Below are 21,522 nucleotides of genomic sequence, written 5' to 3' on the forward strand. Positions count from 1 at the left end.
AGCGTCCAGTATTGATCGTAACGAGCAGGCGCTGCTGATAGGAATGGTGGGCAGAGAAATGAACCGCTTCATTATTGCGAAGTATTATTCTCTCGTGTTCTCAAACCGCTTTGTGACAGCATCCCAGGCAATGTGATAGTTATCATCGGTGATGTCGAGGGATTTGACCAACTTTGCGGCGCTTCCCGTGAGACTTGACTTCAGGTAAGTAAATTTCTGGGAATTAGATATATCCCCATTCTTGAGAAAGAAAACTAAACTATCCCTAAAGGAACTCAGCTAAAGGGTCCTCATATGCTTCGAGAGAATGAAAGAATCAGACTGCTTCAATGAACGGTAACTGACAACAACTTTATTTAGTAACGGAATATTCCAGAAATATACACAATAAAAAAGGTTTTAAAAATTCTGTATTCCGCAACCGAACACCCACTGTTACAAACATTTTCACTGAACACATTATGAATAACGTGCACAGATCTTTGGGCTGAAGTATAATTCAACCCACTTAATTTTCTACCTGTGGCGTAATTTAGTTGGGAGAAAAGTGACTCAATTGAACTATCGTTGATGCGAATTGGTTCTACAAAATGGTCCGGATAGCGTAGTAACAAATCTTCCGCACATATTTGAAATCCAAAAATAGAAATTCTTAAGAGATCCCACTTTTGCCAGGAAAGGAAAGGTCTTTAATGGGATTCATTCAGGTTTATTTCAGGGTAATTTTTTTAACCTCGCGAAGCCAGTCAACAAAATAGGCATAATCTTCCTTAACTGACTCAATGGCTTTATTCTCCGTGAACTGTATTTTTTCATGAATAAGTTGTCCCATTTCTAATATTTGGTTGCATGTGCGTAAATATTTGTAGCATTCCTTAGCTCCTCTACGTATCGGCAGGTCCTGTTCTTCGCTGTAACGTAAAAATTTGAAGTTATCTCAAAACTGCCTCCTGTTCCATTATTTTGCTTGGTACGACGTTCAACCGAGTCCACTGATCCCGTTAAATAAAGCTGTCATGCATACGAGGAACCGCTCTAAGTAAACCATCATTTGCTCCCAATCGAATCGAAATCCATTCCGCTTAAAATGTTTTGGTCCATTCTGTCGTGAGGAATGGAGGGCGCTAATCATACTTTTGAACTCATGCGTTGGGCAGATAACCCAATATAGATTTCTATTTTTCAAAAAATGGGTTTTGGAAATACGGTTTCACAACAAAATCACTTTTGGTATCACCTCCAAAGGCACCCTTGTAGTCGAAATGTTGTTGCTTTAATTGTGTCGCTCCATCGCATAGCAAGCAAAATGTTTAGAACCCGAATGCACTTAATACACTAATTGTTTCCATGTTACAACCAATTAATTGGTTTGTCTTAGTGGAACTATCTAGTAGGAAATAAGGGCCAATAAGGTCAAAACCTGAAGTTAGATCTCGCCACATTAATTGGATGACATATTTCGTAGTAAGCTTTGGTGTGATTGATTCTGTTAAAAGGTCACTTAAAAATGGGAACTCTAATTTATCCATAGCAAAACCTTGGAACATGATTGTCAGAGTTACACATAACTTTATCAATCACTTTAACTTCCTCAAATATGACTACTCCGTCACCCTTCGGAGTTGGCTTAATTTCTCTTGTTGTTCTTTTAGGTAATTAGGATCGATACCTGGTTTGTTGTTAAAGTGTTGGGATCTGTTTTTTAAAGTATTTGTGCAGGGTAGATTTAAAATATGAAAAATATTTTAAGGCTCTGTAAGCGGCTGGACTTCGATGATAAATTGTCAACGCTACTCTCAATGTAATTGCGTTCCATCTCTTACCTGTGTTGGAAGAACTTCCCGCTTCGAGCTGGTTTTGAAAAAAAATAGCTTTATCGCTATTAACATGCGTACGACTAGAGTCGTTATCCCAAACATCTTTTAAAACTTTGTTTGCTTTTTCCAGGGCATCTTCTACTTGATCGCGATAGTCTCTATTTATCAGTCCAGTAATTGCTGACATTTCTTCTGACTGGTCATCCCTTAGTAAAATAGTACGGTGGGCCAATTGAGATTCTAGTTTTTTAAAGCTTTGTTGTAGCATAGATCAGCACTGACTATTCTTCTCATTCGTATTTTCTAGTCAATGGGCATTTGCTGTTAATCTTGCTACATTTAGACTTTCTGGTTGGGGTGTCTTCCAATTTTCTCTTTAACCACCTGGCCATAGAATCTCTACTTCTCTCACAATATACACACGTAACCACCCTCGTAAATTTATGGTCACAATGGTACCACACAGGGCATCAGTTTGATTGAAGTCTAGTGACTGGATGGTATTGTCAAGTGGTTTTGTTTTTCTGCAATACTTCCAGTTCCATTAAACTTGATACCAGGACAGTAGACGTAATATTTGGTTGATAACATATCGATAATACTTTCAAAATGAACTTTACTGTTCCTGGCAAATAATAAAAATAAAAAACTTACCAAAAAATAAATTTGGGCATTTTTAGATCAATATACTGGATAAGTGGCCAGGTTTTGTGCTAGAAACGCAATCATAGCACTATCTAGTTATTTCTTTTATCTATTTTTCAACGATTTTTCCTGAGTTTGAATTCGTATGCTATAATTCTTTAAGGGGTTTTTAATGGTTTAAACTGTTAAATTTGCAATATTAAATACTTTTGATGATAATAAACTTGTAATTACTTTTGTTGGCTTATTTACATCATTTAAATGTATTTACTGATAATTAGTCACTATTGGTCACTTTTTTCCATATATACCACTTTTTGCCACTGACATGGACTTTATTCTAAAAAAGTGACATTTAGGTAGAACTGCTTAACACTGTTCCCTTTAAGTTCAAATTAAGGGTAATACATTTTTCAATAATCACGGAAAAAACTTCCTTGGTAGTTCGGATACTATCAATTAGTCTTTTGGGCGTTTCTCCCTCTAGTTGGTTTTGAAAAATATCAGAAATATCAGTTTGCATGCTGGCATTTATTTGCAATATAGGAAGCACTTTAAAGGATTTTTCAAATTCCTTCTCATCAACAGACTCGTCACAAACAGGATCAGTTTGAACATAATTTTGCTGCAAAAATACCATTTAAAGCGATTAAATTTAACTTTAAGCTGCCTGGTAAACTGTAAATATTACGTACCAGTTCTAAGCCTCGGCTCTGCAAACTTTACAGAGAGAGTTTGAGTTCATTTCTTTAATGTTTTAACTTTTAAATTGACTTGGAATTATTTATCATAACTCTTCCCTTTTCTTACAATAGCTTTTTCAGTGGAAATATTACATTGAGTTGGTTTTTCCCGTGATTTATCCATAAATATATTGACTTTCGACTGATACGCGCCTAATAAACTAACAGATTCATCTGCTTAAGCTTTCTGACTTTTTATTGGGCTTTATTGCTAAATCCCATGAGAATAGAAATGTAAGAAAGATTATCATTTGATTGCTGAAATTTTATATTAATTAAAATGGTTTCTATATGCGAATGATAATATCGAGAAGGAATACATGTTTTATAATGAGTTTGACATTCTTTCTGGAAAAGTCACCGGGTGCGATAACCACCCACAGAGCCCCCTAGTAACTAAGCTGGAAGAATATTAATGATCACGAAATTAATATGTTTTGATCATTAATACAGTACCTTTTTCAAACCGTAATCGATTTATGGTGCGTTAATAATGATATGATTTATTTACTACCTATAATTAATTTTCTCTTTAATATTTGGAGGTATTCGTTCGGAATATAAACACGCCATAATTTCATAACTGATAACTTCTTTCGACAAGTAATATTGACCCTTGCTGGTGCTATCGATGTCGAGTAGTATTGAAATTAAAATATCTTCGATACTAATTTTTGCGGCCTTTCCATTCTTGATGTTTTGTAGCTGATCCATCGCATCCATGATCGACATGCGGCCTCCAGTTCTCAAGCTTTGTTGGGCCACTTTCCGGCGAACCTCAAACCAACTATTCTAAATAAAAGAAAACAAAATGTTATCAGTATTTTTGACTGATTTACCGTTTGGTTCTTACATCTTTGGTTTTGTTAACTACATAAATCTAGCTAGTAAGTAAATATGAACATATTGAATTAAATTCTATGTTATGGAAAGAACTTTGTAAGTTGAAAAAGAGACGAACGATTTTAATGCGATTGGCTTTAAAATATTTGAGTATTTTTCACTATTGCGACGATCAAACACGCTTGTTTGTCTTTTTTCTAACGTGAAATGATTTCTACATGCTATTGCGTTGGTGGATCATTAGTTTTTCATTTGCGTTATGTTTTTCACACGCAGGTTTTTAATGTAATTAGATAGCGATAATTATCGAATTAAATTATTGAACTAATCGTATAAAGACTCACAACGTGTATTGGTTTATATCCCTCTCCAGCGCCTCTTTTATTGATAAACCAATTGAAACCTGAAAATTACAGTCGATTTCCTGGATGCTTATATTCAAACTCAACATGATTGCATTTAAATGGAGGGAAGTGTATTTTAATAAATAAAAGAATTGTTTAACTTTGGAAAGTGTATTATAAAAAATATAAACATTGTGTAATAGGTAGATTCCGATAGTCAGTGGGTGAAAAATACTTTATATTTTTTCTTTCTGTCGTATTCGTTTCCACTCTTTGTAATAAAATGAAAACATAAGCAGATCGGGGGAAATAAAACTTTACGCACTTAATTTCTGATATAATCTAATCAGACCGTTAATGGGGCAGTCCCAGGCTCCATTTTCTCCCATTTGTATGCGCCTTCCGGTCTCCTGTAACATATCCATCAGCCAAATCACTTACTTTTTTCTCAATACTTCTTTATATCCAGCTCTTAGACTATGGCATTCAGCTTAATTGTTCATTACTAAATTGATTTGACAAGCAATAAACAACTGTTGCTCTTAATTTTGAAAAAGTTTGAAGGAATGAAAGGGTCGGCATGAAAATCTTGTAAGTAAGACCTAATGGGGATCTTTCGTGTCGTGACTCACCGTCTCGCAGTAATTGAAGTGAGTGTCAACCTTTAAACCAGAATCATTTATAAGAACTTATCAATTTCAAGGAAACTAGTTTATTATACCAAAAAAATATTCAGAACACTCAAATCTAGGAATAGTAAGACAGAATTCTTATTTGAAAAATAATATAATATATTATTAAAACAAGGAAACACAAAAATATAAAGAAAACCTTTTAATATTTTTCCTTCATCAAAAGATTTAAATTTTTATTTTACCTCAAAGGCCCAAATTTGATGGTTCGTGATGATTGTTTTGAGATTAGGATACTTGATTATATCTTCTAACGTATTAATTCTTTGTGGTTTTCCTTGACGTGTCGTCTCTTCGACAAGCGATGATTGCACATAACTGGAGCTCATCAATTTATAAACGCACCATGCCGTGAAAAGAACTTTCCCGAGTCCGCTTTTAGGAACCTTAGGACCACCTTAACGAGTTTTTATAAAAATAAAGGTTATTAAGTTTTATATGTGAGTCAGGGCTGCTAAGGTTCAAGCTGAAGGCACTAATCCGTGAAAAAGTAAATCGCTATGCTAAGCGAATAAACATCATAAATCCGATATATTGGATGTTACTTCTAACATCACAGATGGGATTTTTTTCATTCAGGTAAAATGAATATGTTTAGCTAGCTATCCATTATGCTCCAAAAACAATATCCTTCCCCAAAAATCAAGTCGTTCAGTTTTCCTGAGGCTTACATCTTTCGAGGCATTGTTGTAACTTAAAAAAGGGACTTTTTGTTTTTTCATAAAAAGACATTTTTATCATCAAATCGAATTTTTAATTTTCGCTTATATTTTTGGAATCGTTTTCGTTTTTATGGACTTATCGGGATTAACGGTTTTTTTGTGTTTCATATAAAGGCTTTGTCGCGTGTATAAATGCTATCACTTTTCTTTCGCTATTGTAATGTAATCTTCATCAAGTTTTTAATTCAATAAATGTATATTGTTGATTCTTATACCTCGTCGTAGTCAATCGTGGGTTATTAAGTCTGAAGAGTAGAAAGTTTTGATTTCCCCCTTACTTCATGGTGCCGAAACCCGGGACGGGACTTAGATTCAGCTACTATCTAACCGAAGACTTCTAGATAAATCTCTTCGTTCAGACTGAAAGAACTCACAAACGACTATGGCGACAGCTGCTAATCAAATTCAGAAAGAACAAATGAAAAGAGCTGTCATAAGACGAATGATTACCAACATTCAAAGCAACGTTAAATTAGAACTGAAGAAAGAACCGCCATCCAGCAAGAAGCTTAAAGACAAAGAAACGAGTATGGAAGCGTTAGAAGAAACCATCTTGTCACTGGTAGCCGTTGACGCCATCGAGAAAGAAATGATTGATGCAGAATTGTACCGAGACAAGATCATTGATGCGAAAACGGACATTGAGACTTACTTTGAAGCACACCAACGAGGCCATAGACCAGATCCTTCGGAAGACGATTCAGACACAGATTCGACAACTACGACTCGACCGATGGCAATGTCAATTCAACTACCGAAATTGAGTCTGGAGAAATTTGAAGGCGATCCGACTTCCTGGACGGGGTTTTGGTCCATCTTCGAGACAGCAATCGATTTCAATCCTTGTCTCAATCCCGCACAGAAATTCAGTTACCTGAAAAGTTACCTGCGTGGGAAGGCAGCAGCGGCAGTTTCCGGATTGGCTTTGACACCGATGAATTACCATTGCGCTAAAGAAATCCTACAGACCCGCTTTGGAAAGAAACGTTTAATCATTAATTCTCATATGAATGAACTCTTCGTTCTCGAATCAGTCAAACGAAGCAATGATATTGTCGGTTTACGACACCTCTACGACAGATATGAAATTCAAGTCAAGAGCCTTGAGTCTCTTGGGGTCCCGAGTGAAAGCTACGAGTCCATGTTGAACACTCTGCTCATGAAGCTCATACCAAGCGACCTGTCCTTTGAATTTGCTAGAAAGAGGGAAGACGACGAAGACTTCACTGTTAGCGAATTATTGAATTTTCTACGAAGAGAGATCGAAGCAAGAGAGAAACACGCGTTTTTGACTGGAAGCACTGACGGAAACCAGTATTCAAGAAGTAATCCTTCCAATCAGTCTACTGAGCGCTTGAAACCAAAGAATTGGTCTCAAGATTCCAAATCCAGACAACGTCTGTCATCCACAGCAGCGTTTTCCACTGTCACGGAAGATAGATGCGTATTCTGTGAGAAAAACCACGAACCAGTAAAGTGTCACGGTTACACCGTGTCCGAGAGGCGAGAAATCTTGAAGAGAAAGGGGAGATGTTTCATATGTCTGCGGTACAAGCACAGAGCGTGGCAATGTAAGGCAAATATAACTTGTAAGACGTGCAAGAAGAGACACGACGAAGCGGTATGTGACGAGAAATTTCCAGACAAGGAACTGACTCAAACACAATCACCATCGTCAGAATCTGTAGCCATTAGCTGCGCATCAGTCAACGAGATCTCAAACAAATCAAGTCCCAAAGTCATACTACTTCAAACTGTTCCTGTAAAAATCATCGCAGGACGAAACCAAGAGAAATTCAGATGTCTTTTGGACACAGCTAGTCAACGGACTTTCATCACGGAATCAACGTCACTACGATTGAATCTTCCAGTAACCAGAACCGAATTCAAAAGAATCTATCCCTTCGGAAGCGAAAAACCAATCCTGGCGGAGAGAAGGCGAGTTAAAATTCGACTCTGCGATTTAACCATGAAAAATGAGATCGAAGTGGAAGCTCTAGAAGATCAGGTTTTAAATCGGGCCGTTGTACCAGCTGCCACGGATGCGATGCGCAAAGAAATGGAAGCCCGAGGTATCAGACTCGCGGAAGATCCTAGTGAAACTAAGCTGGAACTCGCTCTCATTATCGGCGCCGATTACTATTGGAAAGTCGTATCCGGTGTCATCCAGCGATTTGGAAATATGACTGCAGTTGACACGAAATTTGGATGGACGCTTCATGGTCCCTCAGTAGTAGATTGGTGCACTCTCGGCGTGGAGTCGGTGTGTGAAATGAACGTAATAATGGAGGAAGAACTGGCATCCGTACAGCTGCGAAAATTCTGGGACTTGGATGCTTTGGGCATTTTGGATTCTTCAGTATCACCATCTAACGAAGATCAAAGAGTCATTGAACAACTGAACGCCACGATCAAATACCATAACCACCGCTACAAGGTCAAGTTACCTTGGAAGGAAGATATGATTTTAAGTTCGAACAATTACCCGTCTGCGCTCAAATGATTTTCGTCCTTAAAAAATCGCTTCCAAAAAGATCCCTCATTCCACGTCCAGTATGCCGAAGTCATCAAGGACTACCTCGCGCAAGGTATCGTCGAAGAAGTGCCCAAGAAAGAAATCAATCAGCAACCCAGAGTAATTAACTATTTGCCACATCACGCAGTCTTAAGAAACGACAAAACAAGTACGAAGCTGCGAGTGGTATTCGATGGTTCATCTCATGAAAAGAATTCTCCGTCGCTCAACAATTGCCTTAACACCGGTTCAAGTTGGAACACAGATCTAATAAAGCTTCTCGTCACGTTCCGTATTGGAAAGATCGCTTTCACAGCTGACATCGAGAAGGCTTACCTTCAGATCGAACTCCATGAAGACGACACAGATGCAGTTCGATTTCTTTGGACAGACGACCCGGCGAAGAACCAAGAGCCAAAAATTTTGAGATACAAGAGGGTTCTATTCGGTGTTTCACCAAGTCCTTTCCTGCTTGCCGGAATCATACGTCACCACGTTCTAAAGTACAAAGAAAGGTATCCCGAAACAAGTCGCCTGTTAGAAGAAAACTTTTACGTCGACGATTTGATCGGCAGCGAAAACGACGAAGATGTGGTCTTGAAGAGATCCGTAGAAGCCAAGAAAATCATGCAAGATTCGAGCATGAACCTAAGGCGTTGGAAGACCAATTCCAAGCCACTACGACAGCGTTGGGGAGAAGAGATAGCAGAAGACGTTTCATCTTCAAAGAAAATTGAAGAGAAAAAGTCCTCGTTCAAAGTCCTTGGAGTCAGTTGGGACCCGAATAAAGACGTTCTACAATTTGACGTGTCGGCGCTCCTCGAGTTTCTAATCAGCAAAAAAAATACTAAACGATTCGTTCTCCAGGCCTCATCAAGAATCTTCGATCCAGTTGGATTCTTAAGCCCGTTCATGATCCGCATAAAAATCCTCTTCCAGGAGATATGGGAAAGGGGCGTGGACTGGGATTCTACTCTACCTGATGACTTAGCTAAACAGCTAAGTAAAAGTTCTTCCATAAGTTAAATCTAATGAAATTTCAAGACTAACCATCTCTAACCGAGAGGCAATCAATCCTGATGATATTATCGATTAGGTGCTGTCAGCAGACAGTCTTCACAAATGGAAAAAAAAAACTCAAAAACAATTGATAAATGAGTACCGGATTTTTCTGCAAAGATCCAGCAATGTCAATTAGAAGATGGACGATCTACCCAAACGCGCTGACATATGGAATGTTATAGCTCATTTAGCGACGATCCGTGCTACACGGTAATGGTCCAACGAAATTTTCGCACCAAGTGTCGACAGCGCGGCCACATCAGCAGTCAGCGCGGACCATCGAAACATATCCATGACGTCAACGGAAAACCGTCTATAACGACCCAAACCATTAACGCGAAGCACCTATATACACCTTCACCACGACCTAAAGGGAAACCGCAAACCAACAAGATACGGAGCACCTCCGCAAAGGGATTTCTAAGCCTTTTTGAACAATAAGACCTAATAACTTAATCATAAAAATCTTTTCGTTTAAACTTTCAAGTAGATGCTTGTTAAGTTGGTTTAAGTATTTTTCTAACCTTAATCGGTTTTTTTAATGTTCGGGACGAACATTTCAAATTAACGATTAAAGCCAATTTCGTTTCAAAATTCATAAAATTCCCTATTTTATTAGTAACTAACAGCTAAGTATAAGTTCTCCCATTAGTTAAAAACCCACGGTTTCAAAAATAAAAACGCAACCTATAAGGTCCATCTATTATAAAATAAATAAAAGCCCAAGACCATAAGAAAAGCCAACGTAAACAAGATAAATATGTTTTATTAGTTTTTATGGCAAACTAGCTCCTGAACGAGTGTAAAAACTATGAACAACTGTGATAAAGGACTATTAAAATGGAAGTTAAGACTCCAGAGGCCACACGGGACCGGTAAAAGGAGATACTGGGGCCGTGTGTCAGGATTTATAGCCCGGTATACCTAGTAACAGAGACCATACCACCGTAGGTCTATCATCATAGTGCCCTACGCCAGCGTCAACAATCCCGGACAGGTGACAAATCCAGCATACTACTGATGGTCGCACCTTCGACGAAAGCCACTCAACCCAGCAGAAGGTGCAGAAATGGGACGACCAACCCCTCACTTCGGACACAGCGGTGGGATTTAGAGCCGATGCTATAGTAACTCAAGCCGACACCCTACCCATGTAGGTAAAGAGCTATACTGTTACGTTTGTGTTTCAAGGAATAAGCGTGATTGTATTTAAGTTTAAAAATCTATTGATTATAATACATTGTTTACAAGCTATTCAGCTCTAGTCATTAAAAGTGTAACAATTATTTACAGTAGGTCTTAATCCATTTCGAGAGCGGTGAGCGGGACTACCTACACAATCCTTATATACTAGTAAATCGTTTTTTATCTCTAGACTTATCAGTTAGTTTGAACTCTGACCTACTACTAAAAAGGCGAAGGAGATGGTTACGCCATCTATCCAATGTTTACAAACACAACATATACCCTTCGGAGAGAGCTCCTAAAGGGGAACATAACCTGTTACAGCTGGTACTTGCGATCACGGTGTGCCCCAAAAGGCCGGGTAACAGGACCACTGCGCCTCATACGGAGACCAGCCGCCCCACAGCAGGCTACCCAATCCTCCGAGGCAGCCAGTTTGCACGGACCTTCTCCGTTAGCCTAAGCCAAAACTCAGTTTCCAGCCCAAACCTTATCGACGTTGGAGGTGGAGATAGGACCATTTGACAGGGCAATAATCTCCCAGTGTGCCACCGCCCTTATGGGTTCAAAGAGCCGGACCCCGAGAGCCCGGGGTAAAGAAATTAGTTGAGATTCGGTAGTGCTTAAGTGTGGTTAAAGTGTGTCGGAACTCTAAGTCCGGTTCAATAGGACTTACGACGGCCACGTGGCTTTGGTTTTTCGCTCAAATGGTTATCCAAAAACTTATAAAATTATTAACGTCTTTATATTGGAATAATATTTTTAGTCTAATTTATTGGCATTTTGATTATGTTTTCACTTTTGCTTTGCTTGGCTTTAAACAACCGTTGAAGTAGGCCTCCAAAAGCAGGTGTTACGATTGTTTTCAGTTAAGAATAAATTGTAGTTGATGGTCCACTAGGTCAACTCAGACACGGAAACTTACTAATATGACTGAATGCACTATTGAAAATAAACAGGTGCAGCTGGAATCGATTATCTCCATTAACAAGTCCGATTTAGTCGATATATTTAAATCCGAAAAAGATATCAACGTGTGCGCCCAGAAAACACTTTCTTTGCTAGGAGACAACTTAAAAGGTAATTGTTCAACTGATGACTTTGAAATACTTAAAATATATTTGCGAAAGTAAAAGTTTCGCTTTGATAAGTGGGTGAAAGACGCTTCCAGATGTATGAAAATCTTTAAGTTGGCTCACGCTTCATGGCTGGATTAGGACTATACCATTCCTAAAGAGATACTGAAGGCACTAAGAAATCAACCAATATTTGATGTACCAGGAACCTCTTCGAAAGTAGACTCTGCAAATGCTGGGATGCCACAAATAGACTACGCCTCGGCATCGTCTAGAACAAAAAGGCGAAGAGTTAGTGATCTAGCGACAGCGGTAGCGGGAAACTCAACAGAAGAAATCCACGGAACTTGTTTTAAAATATCAATTCGAAAACCAGTTGAAAGAATTATTAAAAAGTCCAAATAGGTTTAAAAGAATTCAGCAGCTTACTAAATATCCGAATCAGAGCCCAACAACTTGTACTGCTGAAGAAGCTTTAGCCCTAATTATGGTTGGAAATTTATCTGTTTCAACTTTTAAAATGTTATGCCAAACAGCCACATCCGACGCATCTTCTCTATATCCTCCTTATTATAAAGTCGTCGAAGCCAAGTCACTTAGTAGACCAAAACCGATCGTGGTGTCAGAAACTACCGCGTCAGTTTTATTACAAGATCTTTTGGATCACACTACTCTACGAATTCTGAAGCTTCAAAGTAAAGTTTTACAAAGCTACGCCGAAACTTTAAATATTATAAACCTTGATCTTACTATGATCGCGTCGTGGGGTTTTGATAGAAGCACCGCCCAATCCATGTACAAGCCGAAATTCGACAGTTTAGAAGATTTATCAGACGCGGCCATATTTGTGACAACAGTGATTCCTTTACGAATTTGTTCAAGCGTGGGACATACCATTTGGAATAATCCATCTCCACAGTCTATTAGATATTGCAGGCATCTGAAAATTCAACGACTCCATTTTGATAGAAAAGGTTAGGGTTGAAGATATTCAGTCGCTTAATTCAACAATTTCAAACAATCTAAATGTATCGATCAAATATAGTCTCTATTTGACGGTAATTGATGGAAAGGTTTTAAGTATGATTTCTGGAGCAAAATCTCAGCAAACCTGTTCGATATGCGGTGCCACCCCAACACAATTTAATCAAATAAACCTCCAAACAAGACATCACTTAAACTATAGCCAACTTAATAACGGAATTAGTCCACTTTACGCCGGGATTAGATTTTTTGAATTTTGACTTCATTTGGGCTATCGCAACGTTGAAGGTTTAAAAACATGGCGAATTAAAAGCGGTGTAAAGAAAACAAAGAATCCAAACTTTTATGTGGGAAAAACTATCGCTTAGAGTTTAGTATCGAAAGACCAGTCGAAAGGACAATCTAAGCGATATTTTTGGTCGAGCTCTTGATTCCTCAGATCCAATCGTGTCAAACTACTCTCTAAATAAAAGATTTGACAGGCGTTATCGTCTAACCCTTCCGAAAGAAGCAATTGAATTACTCCAAGAATCGGAAGTTCCAAATATAAATCGTTCGTTTAATTCACCGTGCGACGATGAGGAATCTGAGGACGAACAATCATTTACAGAATGGCAAAACGTAAATTTGTGCAATTAATTAACAATGTAAAATGTGTAATTAACTATAAATATTAAAACTTTTAGCCATGGTTTATTATAAATTGTTAAATTTTAAAAAAGCTGCTACTTCATGACTTAGAAAAAACTTTATTTTTATGTAATAAAGTTTTTTCTAAGTCATGAAGTAGCAGCTTTTTTAAAATTTAACAATGTGTAATTAAATCATATAATTCCCAAAAACGCCGATTTAAATTGTTTCGAATAGGTGTGAACTCAGCCTTTCTTTATCTTGCATAGGTTGCTATTCTTAAAAACAAAACAAAACCATGTTGTGAGCAAATTTAAGTTTCGGATTTTTTTTTAAACATTTAATTTTTCCAGCCCGAAAACCGCCCAAATCTGGGCTAGCTTTGGGTTGTATTAAAGAAATTGTTTTAACATAGATAAACGTCAATGGTTGCCGAAATAACAGAGATCGCAGCGATTTTTCACCGTAATTACATTATATGACTTCTTATCTACCATAGTGAAAAGATCTACGAAATTGGCTAGCATCGTTTGGAGTTAGAGTCAGTCAAAGTTGGCTGATTTTGTGCATTTTGAGATGGTTTTCGTTTCGTAAGTTTTTTTATATACGAGACATCGCTATACACAAAATATGATATGAAAAGCTTAATCTATCCAATGTAAAGGTCGCAATAGGAAGATAACTTGGCCGCTAGGGGTCGCATGAAAAAAAATTGTACATTTGACAAATCCAGATATTCTGAATAAACGAAATATGTAAAACTATTTATGATAGGTACTCTCTAGAATTTTGGCCAAAAAATCGGGCTTTTGGAAAACTGTGCAGCTATGCTACAAATAATTATAATAATAATACGCTAGGCTAATACCCAACGCACCACCTTAGGCCAAAGTCAACTCATTATCAAAGTACTCCAAAGTATTAACCTATTTGCTATATTTCATTCTTAATTTTTAAAATGCGACACATTTAATTCACTAACTTTGAAAAAAGAACTGTGGAATCCACATATTCAGTATATCTACAAAAGGTTTTCTTGTAGTGTATTTCACGCAAACGTTACGCGTGTGCAGGCTTGGATATGGATTTAATTTTCTTGGTGTATATGATGCTCTTTCGAACCAATGGGAAATCGTTGTGGAAATAAGAATTGTAATCATATCCATCAGTAAAACCTAAAAAATGAATAAATAAATTTCTTAAAAACTAGACGAAGAATTCACCGTATCTGATAGACAAGCTCCTTTAATCGTGGATATATCTTTCAATTTCCTGAACACAATTTTAATAATAATCAGCTAGGCAAATACCCAAGGCACCACCTTAAGCCCAAGTCATCTAGCGACTTATAATGCCTTTAAACAGGTGGCCGGGTTACAATGTATATAGGAGGGTGGGGGAAGTCCTTCATCCCACTTGAGCCAACAGCTTCCTACACTTACGAAAGTGCTAACCAACCTACATATTTTTAGTATATACTATTTACTTACCGATATTGGAAATATATTAAAGACTGCCCACAAATCAACGATGAAACCTTGGGGGCTCCCTGATAATATCTTAGTTGGGTTATCAGCAATAACCGCCGTAAAAGACCAAACACTCGTATTGATTTCACAGTTGCTGTACGAAGCAGGAGAAAAAAAAACGTCAATTTCCTGAAATTAAAACAAAGGTGCATGATATAAAATATAGCCATTCCGTAACATTAGCAACTACTAAAATAATAAAACTGTGCGTTCTATTAATTACTGTGATCAAGATATAAAATAACCCAGGATTTCCTGCAATCACTTAAATACAGGGTGTTTTAAATTGCCCTGACTGGGCATTTTATTCAGAACCTGTCAGAGATAGAGTTGCGAATTTTTCCGGGTGTTCTTTATAGTATAGAATAACTTTAAATCCTAAAAATCGGAAAAAATTTCGGGTTTTTGTAAAAAATATTTTTTCCGCGGTAGGTGCTAGGAAAAACGTTTCGATAAGAAAGTTGTAGAGTGCTGTCTAAAATGTTCAAGAAATTGGTTTCATAGAAAAATAACACGTTTTTACGAAGATATGGGCTGAGGAAAAGAACAAGCTGTCTGTAGGGGCAAAAAGCCTTCGAATTTTTGTACGTAAATGAAAGAAATCACGTAAAAGATTAATTTCCTTAAAAAAACATGTGGACCACTCTTCACAATCACAACTTCCATCCGTATCGAACGACCCTCCCCCAAGCTCTGCACGAAGGAGATTTGGAACGTACGTAGAATTGATTTCTACATCTGGCTAATAACCATGTCTGATAAGGACCCAAATTTCATCAATTAAATGCTTGTGACCGATGAGTGTTCCTTTGAGAGAGATGGACCTCTCACCCATCAAAATACCCACATGTGGTGTGACGAAAATAATCACTGAGGTTTTCCTCACCATCATGAACAACAACTCCGACTGAATTTCTGGGCGGGTTTGCTCGAGGATCGAGTTATTGGCCCATTTTTCTTCCCATCTCGTCTTAATGGACAGCGCTACTTGACGCTTTTGCAGAACGAAATAGCAGACGCTTTAGAAGATATTCCGTGGAAGCTTACAGACAGATAGGGTACCAACATGACGGCGGACCACCCCACCTATCTAGATGTGGAGTGGGGTATCTTAACGAGTTAACTCAGTGTTGGGTTGGCAGGAACGGTCACGTTCGTTGGCCTACGCGGTATCCGGACCTAACTCCGATTGACTTTTTCTTGTGGGGGTTCATTAAAGCACAAGTTTACCTGACGGCCGTTGAGAACATCGAAGATTTTTGTCACCGAATCATTACAGCCTTCGAACTTGTCAGTCCTGATATAATCTGACGCTCGTTTCAAAACATGCTTCATTGTGCCCAAACATGTATCGCGGCAAACGGAGGTATCGTAGAACCTTACTTGGAAAATTCTAGTTAATTCGAATAAAATGTTCAATTAAATCATTCAGACATTTCTTTCATTTACGTACAGAAATGTGAAGGCTATTGGTCCCTATGGACAGCTTGTTTTTATCAGCTCATATCTTTCAACAGCACTCTACAACTTTATCATTGAAATTTTTTTTTCATTTTGACTGGACTTTGGTTTTGGTATACTATCAAGTTTAACAGTTTGCAATTCATTTGGATATCAACGGCTAGTCAGCTATTTCTTAGCCTTATCTCGAAATTTCTTTTTATTTAATAACCGTACAAAATCTTAAGGTTTGTAAGCGAGACCAAATCGATGATAAAAAGTAATAAAAAAATTAAGGGGTTACGAAAAGAAATGAAGAACTTACATTTTGTTCCGCCATTTTATCGTAATGTTTCCATGTGTTTGTATTCCACTCGGAATCAATTGCTTCAATACTTATAATATCAGAAACAGATAAAAATAAAATAAGTTAATATTCAGGCTGTTTAAAATCGCTCTGATATAAGTTTTTCTTAAAATAATTGAACATTCAAAAGTTAAATTTCCAGGTAAATTATTCTCTATTGAGCCAAGCTAGACAATTTTTTTTTTGCAATTTTGATAGTTTTCACCATTGAATTGGGAATAATACTGCTCGAATTACAATTACGATTTTGGTTGATATGGTTACGTGGGACCTGTTCTGATAAGACTATACGAAATTCATCTTTATAATTAGGTGGTAGCGCCATCTATATTTGTAAAGTTATATGGCTAAAAATAAATAATTATTAGCTAACTCACCGTAACTTGAGTTAAAAAGGATCGTGTTGATAGAATAAAATTATTTTTAAACAACTTCAAAGGTTTGTTTCGCGAAAAAATTCAATTGCAATATAGTTGACACCACTACAGACAGATGCCGCCACGGTAGAAAGATAAAGTTGATAAAGTCTCCTTATTGAATGAAATTGGTCCCGCGCTAGCCAGATTTAGTTTTACCTCTATTTATGCCCAACTCAATGGTTTTCACCGGTAAGAAGTAGATAAATTGTTTCAATGAAAAGCTTCCAGAGAATCTTCGAAAACGTACACATAAAGTAAGTTCGAACGAAATTATCAGAAAAATGTGTATAAGATATACTTGTTCTCAAAAAATCCAGGACTTCCTTGGATAAAAATTTTATTTGGCTAGATAACTTATTAATGTGTCAAAATATTTATCAGTGCGATTAAGCGTAATTGCCAAGAGACCTTTATATCATATCCGGGTCTACAGCATGGTACATGTATGTGAAATGTTTTTTTTTTTACGTTTCACAGACTCGTAGCAATTTTATTGAATTAAGTAACCAGGAAACATATGGTTAGCTCTACCGCAGCATCTCGATGCTGATGATGAATGTAATTGGACATTTAAGGATGTTGTCCAGCTTCTTCGCTTTTACAGGTATATTAAATCGTTTCATTCATTTCAACAATTTTGTGCAAATAATGTGATCCTCTACCTGTTCAGGAGTCAGGGATTTATTGCTTACTCGTGATCAGGAAGTGTATTGGTCAATGGTAAGAAAAGTTATTTCTGAACAGGTAACTAATTCGGGTCTGGTTACGCTTGCATTTAGAACAAATAACCTAAGTTATGATGAATAAATAGCTAAAAACGATTGCTAATAAAGCAACGGTCATTTTAATACCAATAAGAACATGAAATTATTTAATAAACGGTCCTTTTTTATTTTGAAATTTCCATATCCAATGGTTTCTAAGATTTGTTTATTCAAACTTCTACTCCAACTCGGACGACAAAGAATATACAATAAATAAATGTGTTAAATAATATTTTATGGAACGGATAATGTGTCGTTAACAATTTGTGCATCGATGCCAAGGGTATCATAACGTTTTTATGTTCAATGTTAATTCATGAGAATTTACATACATTTTAAACATTATCATAAAAGTGCTCTTAGTGAAAAAATAATTGATCGAACCAATTTCTAAATTAATTATCTACCAGTGAAAAAATAAAATTTTAAGTACGTGGATTTTTTAACACTTTTCCTAACATTTAAAGCATTATCTACCTGGTTAGTATACCTTAAACATTAAACAATTAATCACAGTCATCAGGTTTTGCGCAGGAATATTCACAACAGAAGAGTTTTTTAAATCAACGTATTCCTTTAAGAGCTTAACACATCAATGGTCGGAAAATTAGACGTCTCGGTGTGCAGGCTGAACACTACTACCAAGAACACGAATGTATAGGTTTCGTGCATTATTTTTTTTTTTACATTTGAAGGGTTAGATTAAATTTATTTGTTGATGGCGACGTAACATTATGAAATCAAGTAATATTTACCAGATCTTGTTGAAATAGAAATGGTTTAATGGGTTTTTGAAGTTAACCGTAATAGTTAATATAGATGCATTGAAACCAGGCCAACTTTTTTAAAGGCATTAACCGTCTCTAGCCAGCTTGTGCTGAGGTGGGGCCTCGGGTATAACCATAGCTGACAATGATCAAAATATTTATTGAGGGCAAGAATAGAATTTACTTTATAAATTAGAAATTATTGATATTGAACTACTACGATACATTTAAGAAAAGATAAAAATTTGACCATAAATAACGAAAAAAAATCTATGACACACCCCATTTTACCGAATTATATTGATGATCTTTTTTACCAATAAATAATAAATATGTTTATGTACTTTGAGCTCTCCGTATTTTGTTAGGAATTTCTTGAAGTAACAGGTATGGGAACTTAACAAATCGCCTTCGATAGCCTATTTAACTAATCTGGCAAAACTTGAAGCAGTAAAAATTAAAGTAAACTTAGGCAATAAAACGATAAATTATTCCTTGGAATACAAAATGTACTAGAATGTAAAACGACGCTCGTGCATATATCGTTGGAAACGAAAGGAAAAATCAGTTTTTGAATCTTATTAAAAATATACGTGATAGTTGTATAACTTTTATTTTCATTTTACTTAGGCACAAAAAGTCTGAGACTGTTAAACTAAAAACGAATTGTATTTTAAAAATAAGCAAATACCTCATATTAATATCTTTTATGACCCGATTAACCATGTCAGAGAAAATTAATGGATCTTCATACGTTGACGATATGAATTCACTAGTCTCTTTGTCTCTGGCTATAGTAAATGGCACCTTCAAAAAAATGAAATTAATTAAAATTACAAGTTTGGGATAATACTATTCATGTGCCTTGTTAATTGGACATAACATAACCAGGATAAAACACATTTGTGGCGGTCTTTTACTTTGTTCAAAATCAAAGTCAATGTGTTTCAACGATTTTCTCTTTAAATGAATTGAGATGCTCTCTTCCCATCTCAATTTAAAAAATAACTTATGTCCAAAGAAAGGATCTAAATCACCTCTCCTAGGGTCAACGGACCTCGGATATGATTCTTGAACTATTTATCTTTTGTCCAATCTCGTTAAATTTGATTTCTAGACAATTTAAATAATTTTATATATTGTCAGATATATTCTTATTTATACAAAATTAATTATGATTGACGAAATTATTTATGAATTTTGGTTATTATCCGGTTTTATTTATTTAATGACATTTACGCTACAGTGTTTTCCCTTCAACTTTTCCTTACCTCTTTGTACAAAATTCTCAACGTCATGTTTCTTGTACGAGTCAAAACTATTAAAGAATAATTAACAAAATTTGTAAATAAGTTATACTTACACAAAAACCTTTTAATACAAGTGTAAGAGTGACACACAATTGAAAAACCCCCAAAAAATTGGACCACCAAATATTATTATCATGAAGATAAATTATTCGAAGTAGATTCTTTTTACTTTGTAAATTTGAGGAAACCTCGTATTTTAGATAAGGGAACAAAGATTTATAAAATAATAGAAAAGATTAGATTAAAACAGTTGTTTATTGTGAAATTAATCAATGAAATAAGTGTCCTTGAATAGAAGCGCATAAAAACAGAAACAATTACCAATTTGATAGGGTGTGGTCTACATCATCGGATTTGTAAATGCTTGAATAGACTACTTAGCTTTGCAAAAGAAACTAAGCCCACTATCAAGTCACTCTGAACTTCCTTAAATTTTGTACAATTTCATCAAATCTTAAATTTAAATCACTGAGGAAGGCGGTTAAGACGAATATGCTGAAGAAGGGAACATAAAGACCTTCCCCGCTTCTTATTAACACATGAGAGAACGTGCATCGCGTGCTGTTAAAAAAATAAAACGAGAAAACAACCTCTTGTTGTTAAACGCCATTTGTAACTCAGTCGGCGTAAAAAATCTTTTTCTATGTTTGATTTTGATACTATTTGTCCAGTGGACTCTGCTTTTTGTAAATGGATATTTCAAACTGCCAGCGAAACATTAAACAAAGATATAATGGAAAGTGAGAAACGTAAATCAAACATTTAACTTTTTCTTCTAAATCACATGAGAATAAATATTTATTTGATAGACTTGTATATACTTTATTTTTGAAAGCTTTTAATGCAATAGAATTGCGAAAGTGAAAGGTTTATTCACTTTTATCAATTATTTCGGAACAATGGATTTGGCATTTGTTATCCATTTCAAAGAGGAGGGTTCATTGACAAGTGGGGAAAAAAGGCGTTTCATCTTTTACTATTGTTGAACAGAACTTCATTTCGCACTATTCTCCTAGTGTATATAAAGATTATTTTATCTGATTTTTCCGCTTATATTCTTTTTATAAATGACATTGACATTAGTAAAATGTACTTAAATTCTAACCGTTTCAAAGACGTTTTTAAAGCAATGTTGGCTCTTTAGGCTATATTCCTCTGCGCAAAAGATTTTATTTTTATACAACTAGGTGTCTGTCAAATCTTAAAAAAACAATTCTATATCTAGTAACTCGAGACTCAAAATCGCATTGAAATTCCTGGAACCCATTGTGCGTGTCTCAAATACAACTTTGCTTTCAAAATACAGTCACAAAAACTAGTATAGTGTAATTTACTATATTAAGGAATACTCATGACGAATTGAAAAGTTTCTCAAAATAATTTTTACAATTAAAATAAAGCCATAATACAGGCTAAGACACAACGTTTCAAACCTTACGAGTTTCTTTGTCAAGTGCTTGCTTCTACTATATGGGGATCAAAAATTTTGCAACAATTCTCGGCATTTGTTATTTAAAAGGATTCATGATGACAAATTTTATTTTTTTATCTTTAATTGGAACAGTTTCACTTCGTGTACTTTAAATCAGCTTTTATCCCTTGTGCAAAATAATTTCCTTTTGCCACTTCCCTGATAACAAAAACTTATTATGTTATACCCTATAAATA

The 21,522-nt window shown here is 36.0% G+C and overlaps 1 protein-coding gene across 1 annotated transcript; it reads right to left on the reverse strand.

The window, feature by feature from the left end:
• Positions 1-2,303: 2,303 nt before the first annotated feature.
• On the reverse strand, positions 2,304-16,122 carry LOC149945902 (uncharacterized). The gene is made up of 9 exons (XM_090170642.1): positions 16,018-16,122; positions 14,749-14,916; positions 14,241-14,433; positions 5,270-5,481; positions 3,720-3,997; positions 3,158-3,182; positions 2,896-3,087; positions 2,774-2,802; positions 2,304-2,442 (listed from the first exon to the last, which is right to left on the reverse strand). The coding sequence occupies exons 1-9, from the start codon at positions 16,120-16,122 to the stop codon at positions 2,304-2,306; spliced, it is 1,341 nt and encodes a 446-aa protein (XP_090026768.1).
• Between the last annotated feature and the right edge of the window lie 5,400 nt (positions 16,123-21,522).

Source organism: Leiobunum rupestre, chromosome 4, assembly GCF_980474605.1.
Source record: "Leiobunum rupestre chromosome 4, qqLeiRupe1.1.hap1, whole genome shotgun sequence".
NCBI classification, from domain to species: Eukaryota; Metazoa; Arthropoda; class Arachnida; order Opiliones; family Sclerosomatidae; genus Leiobunum; species Leiobunum rupestre.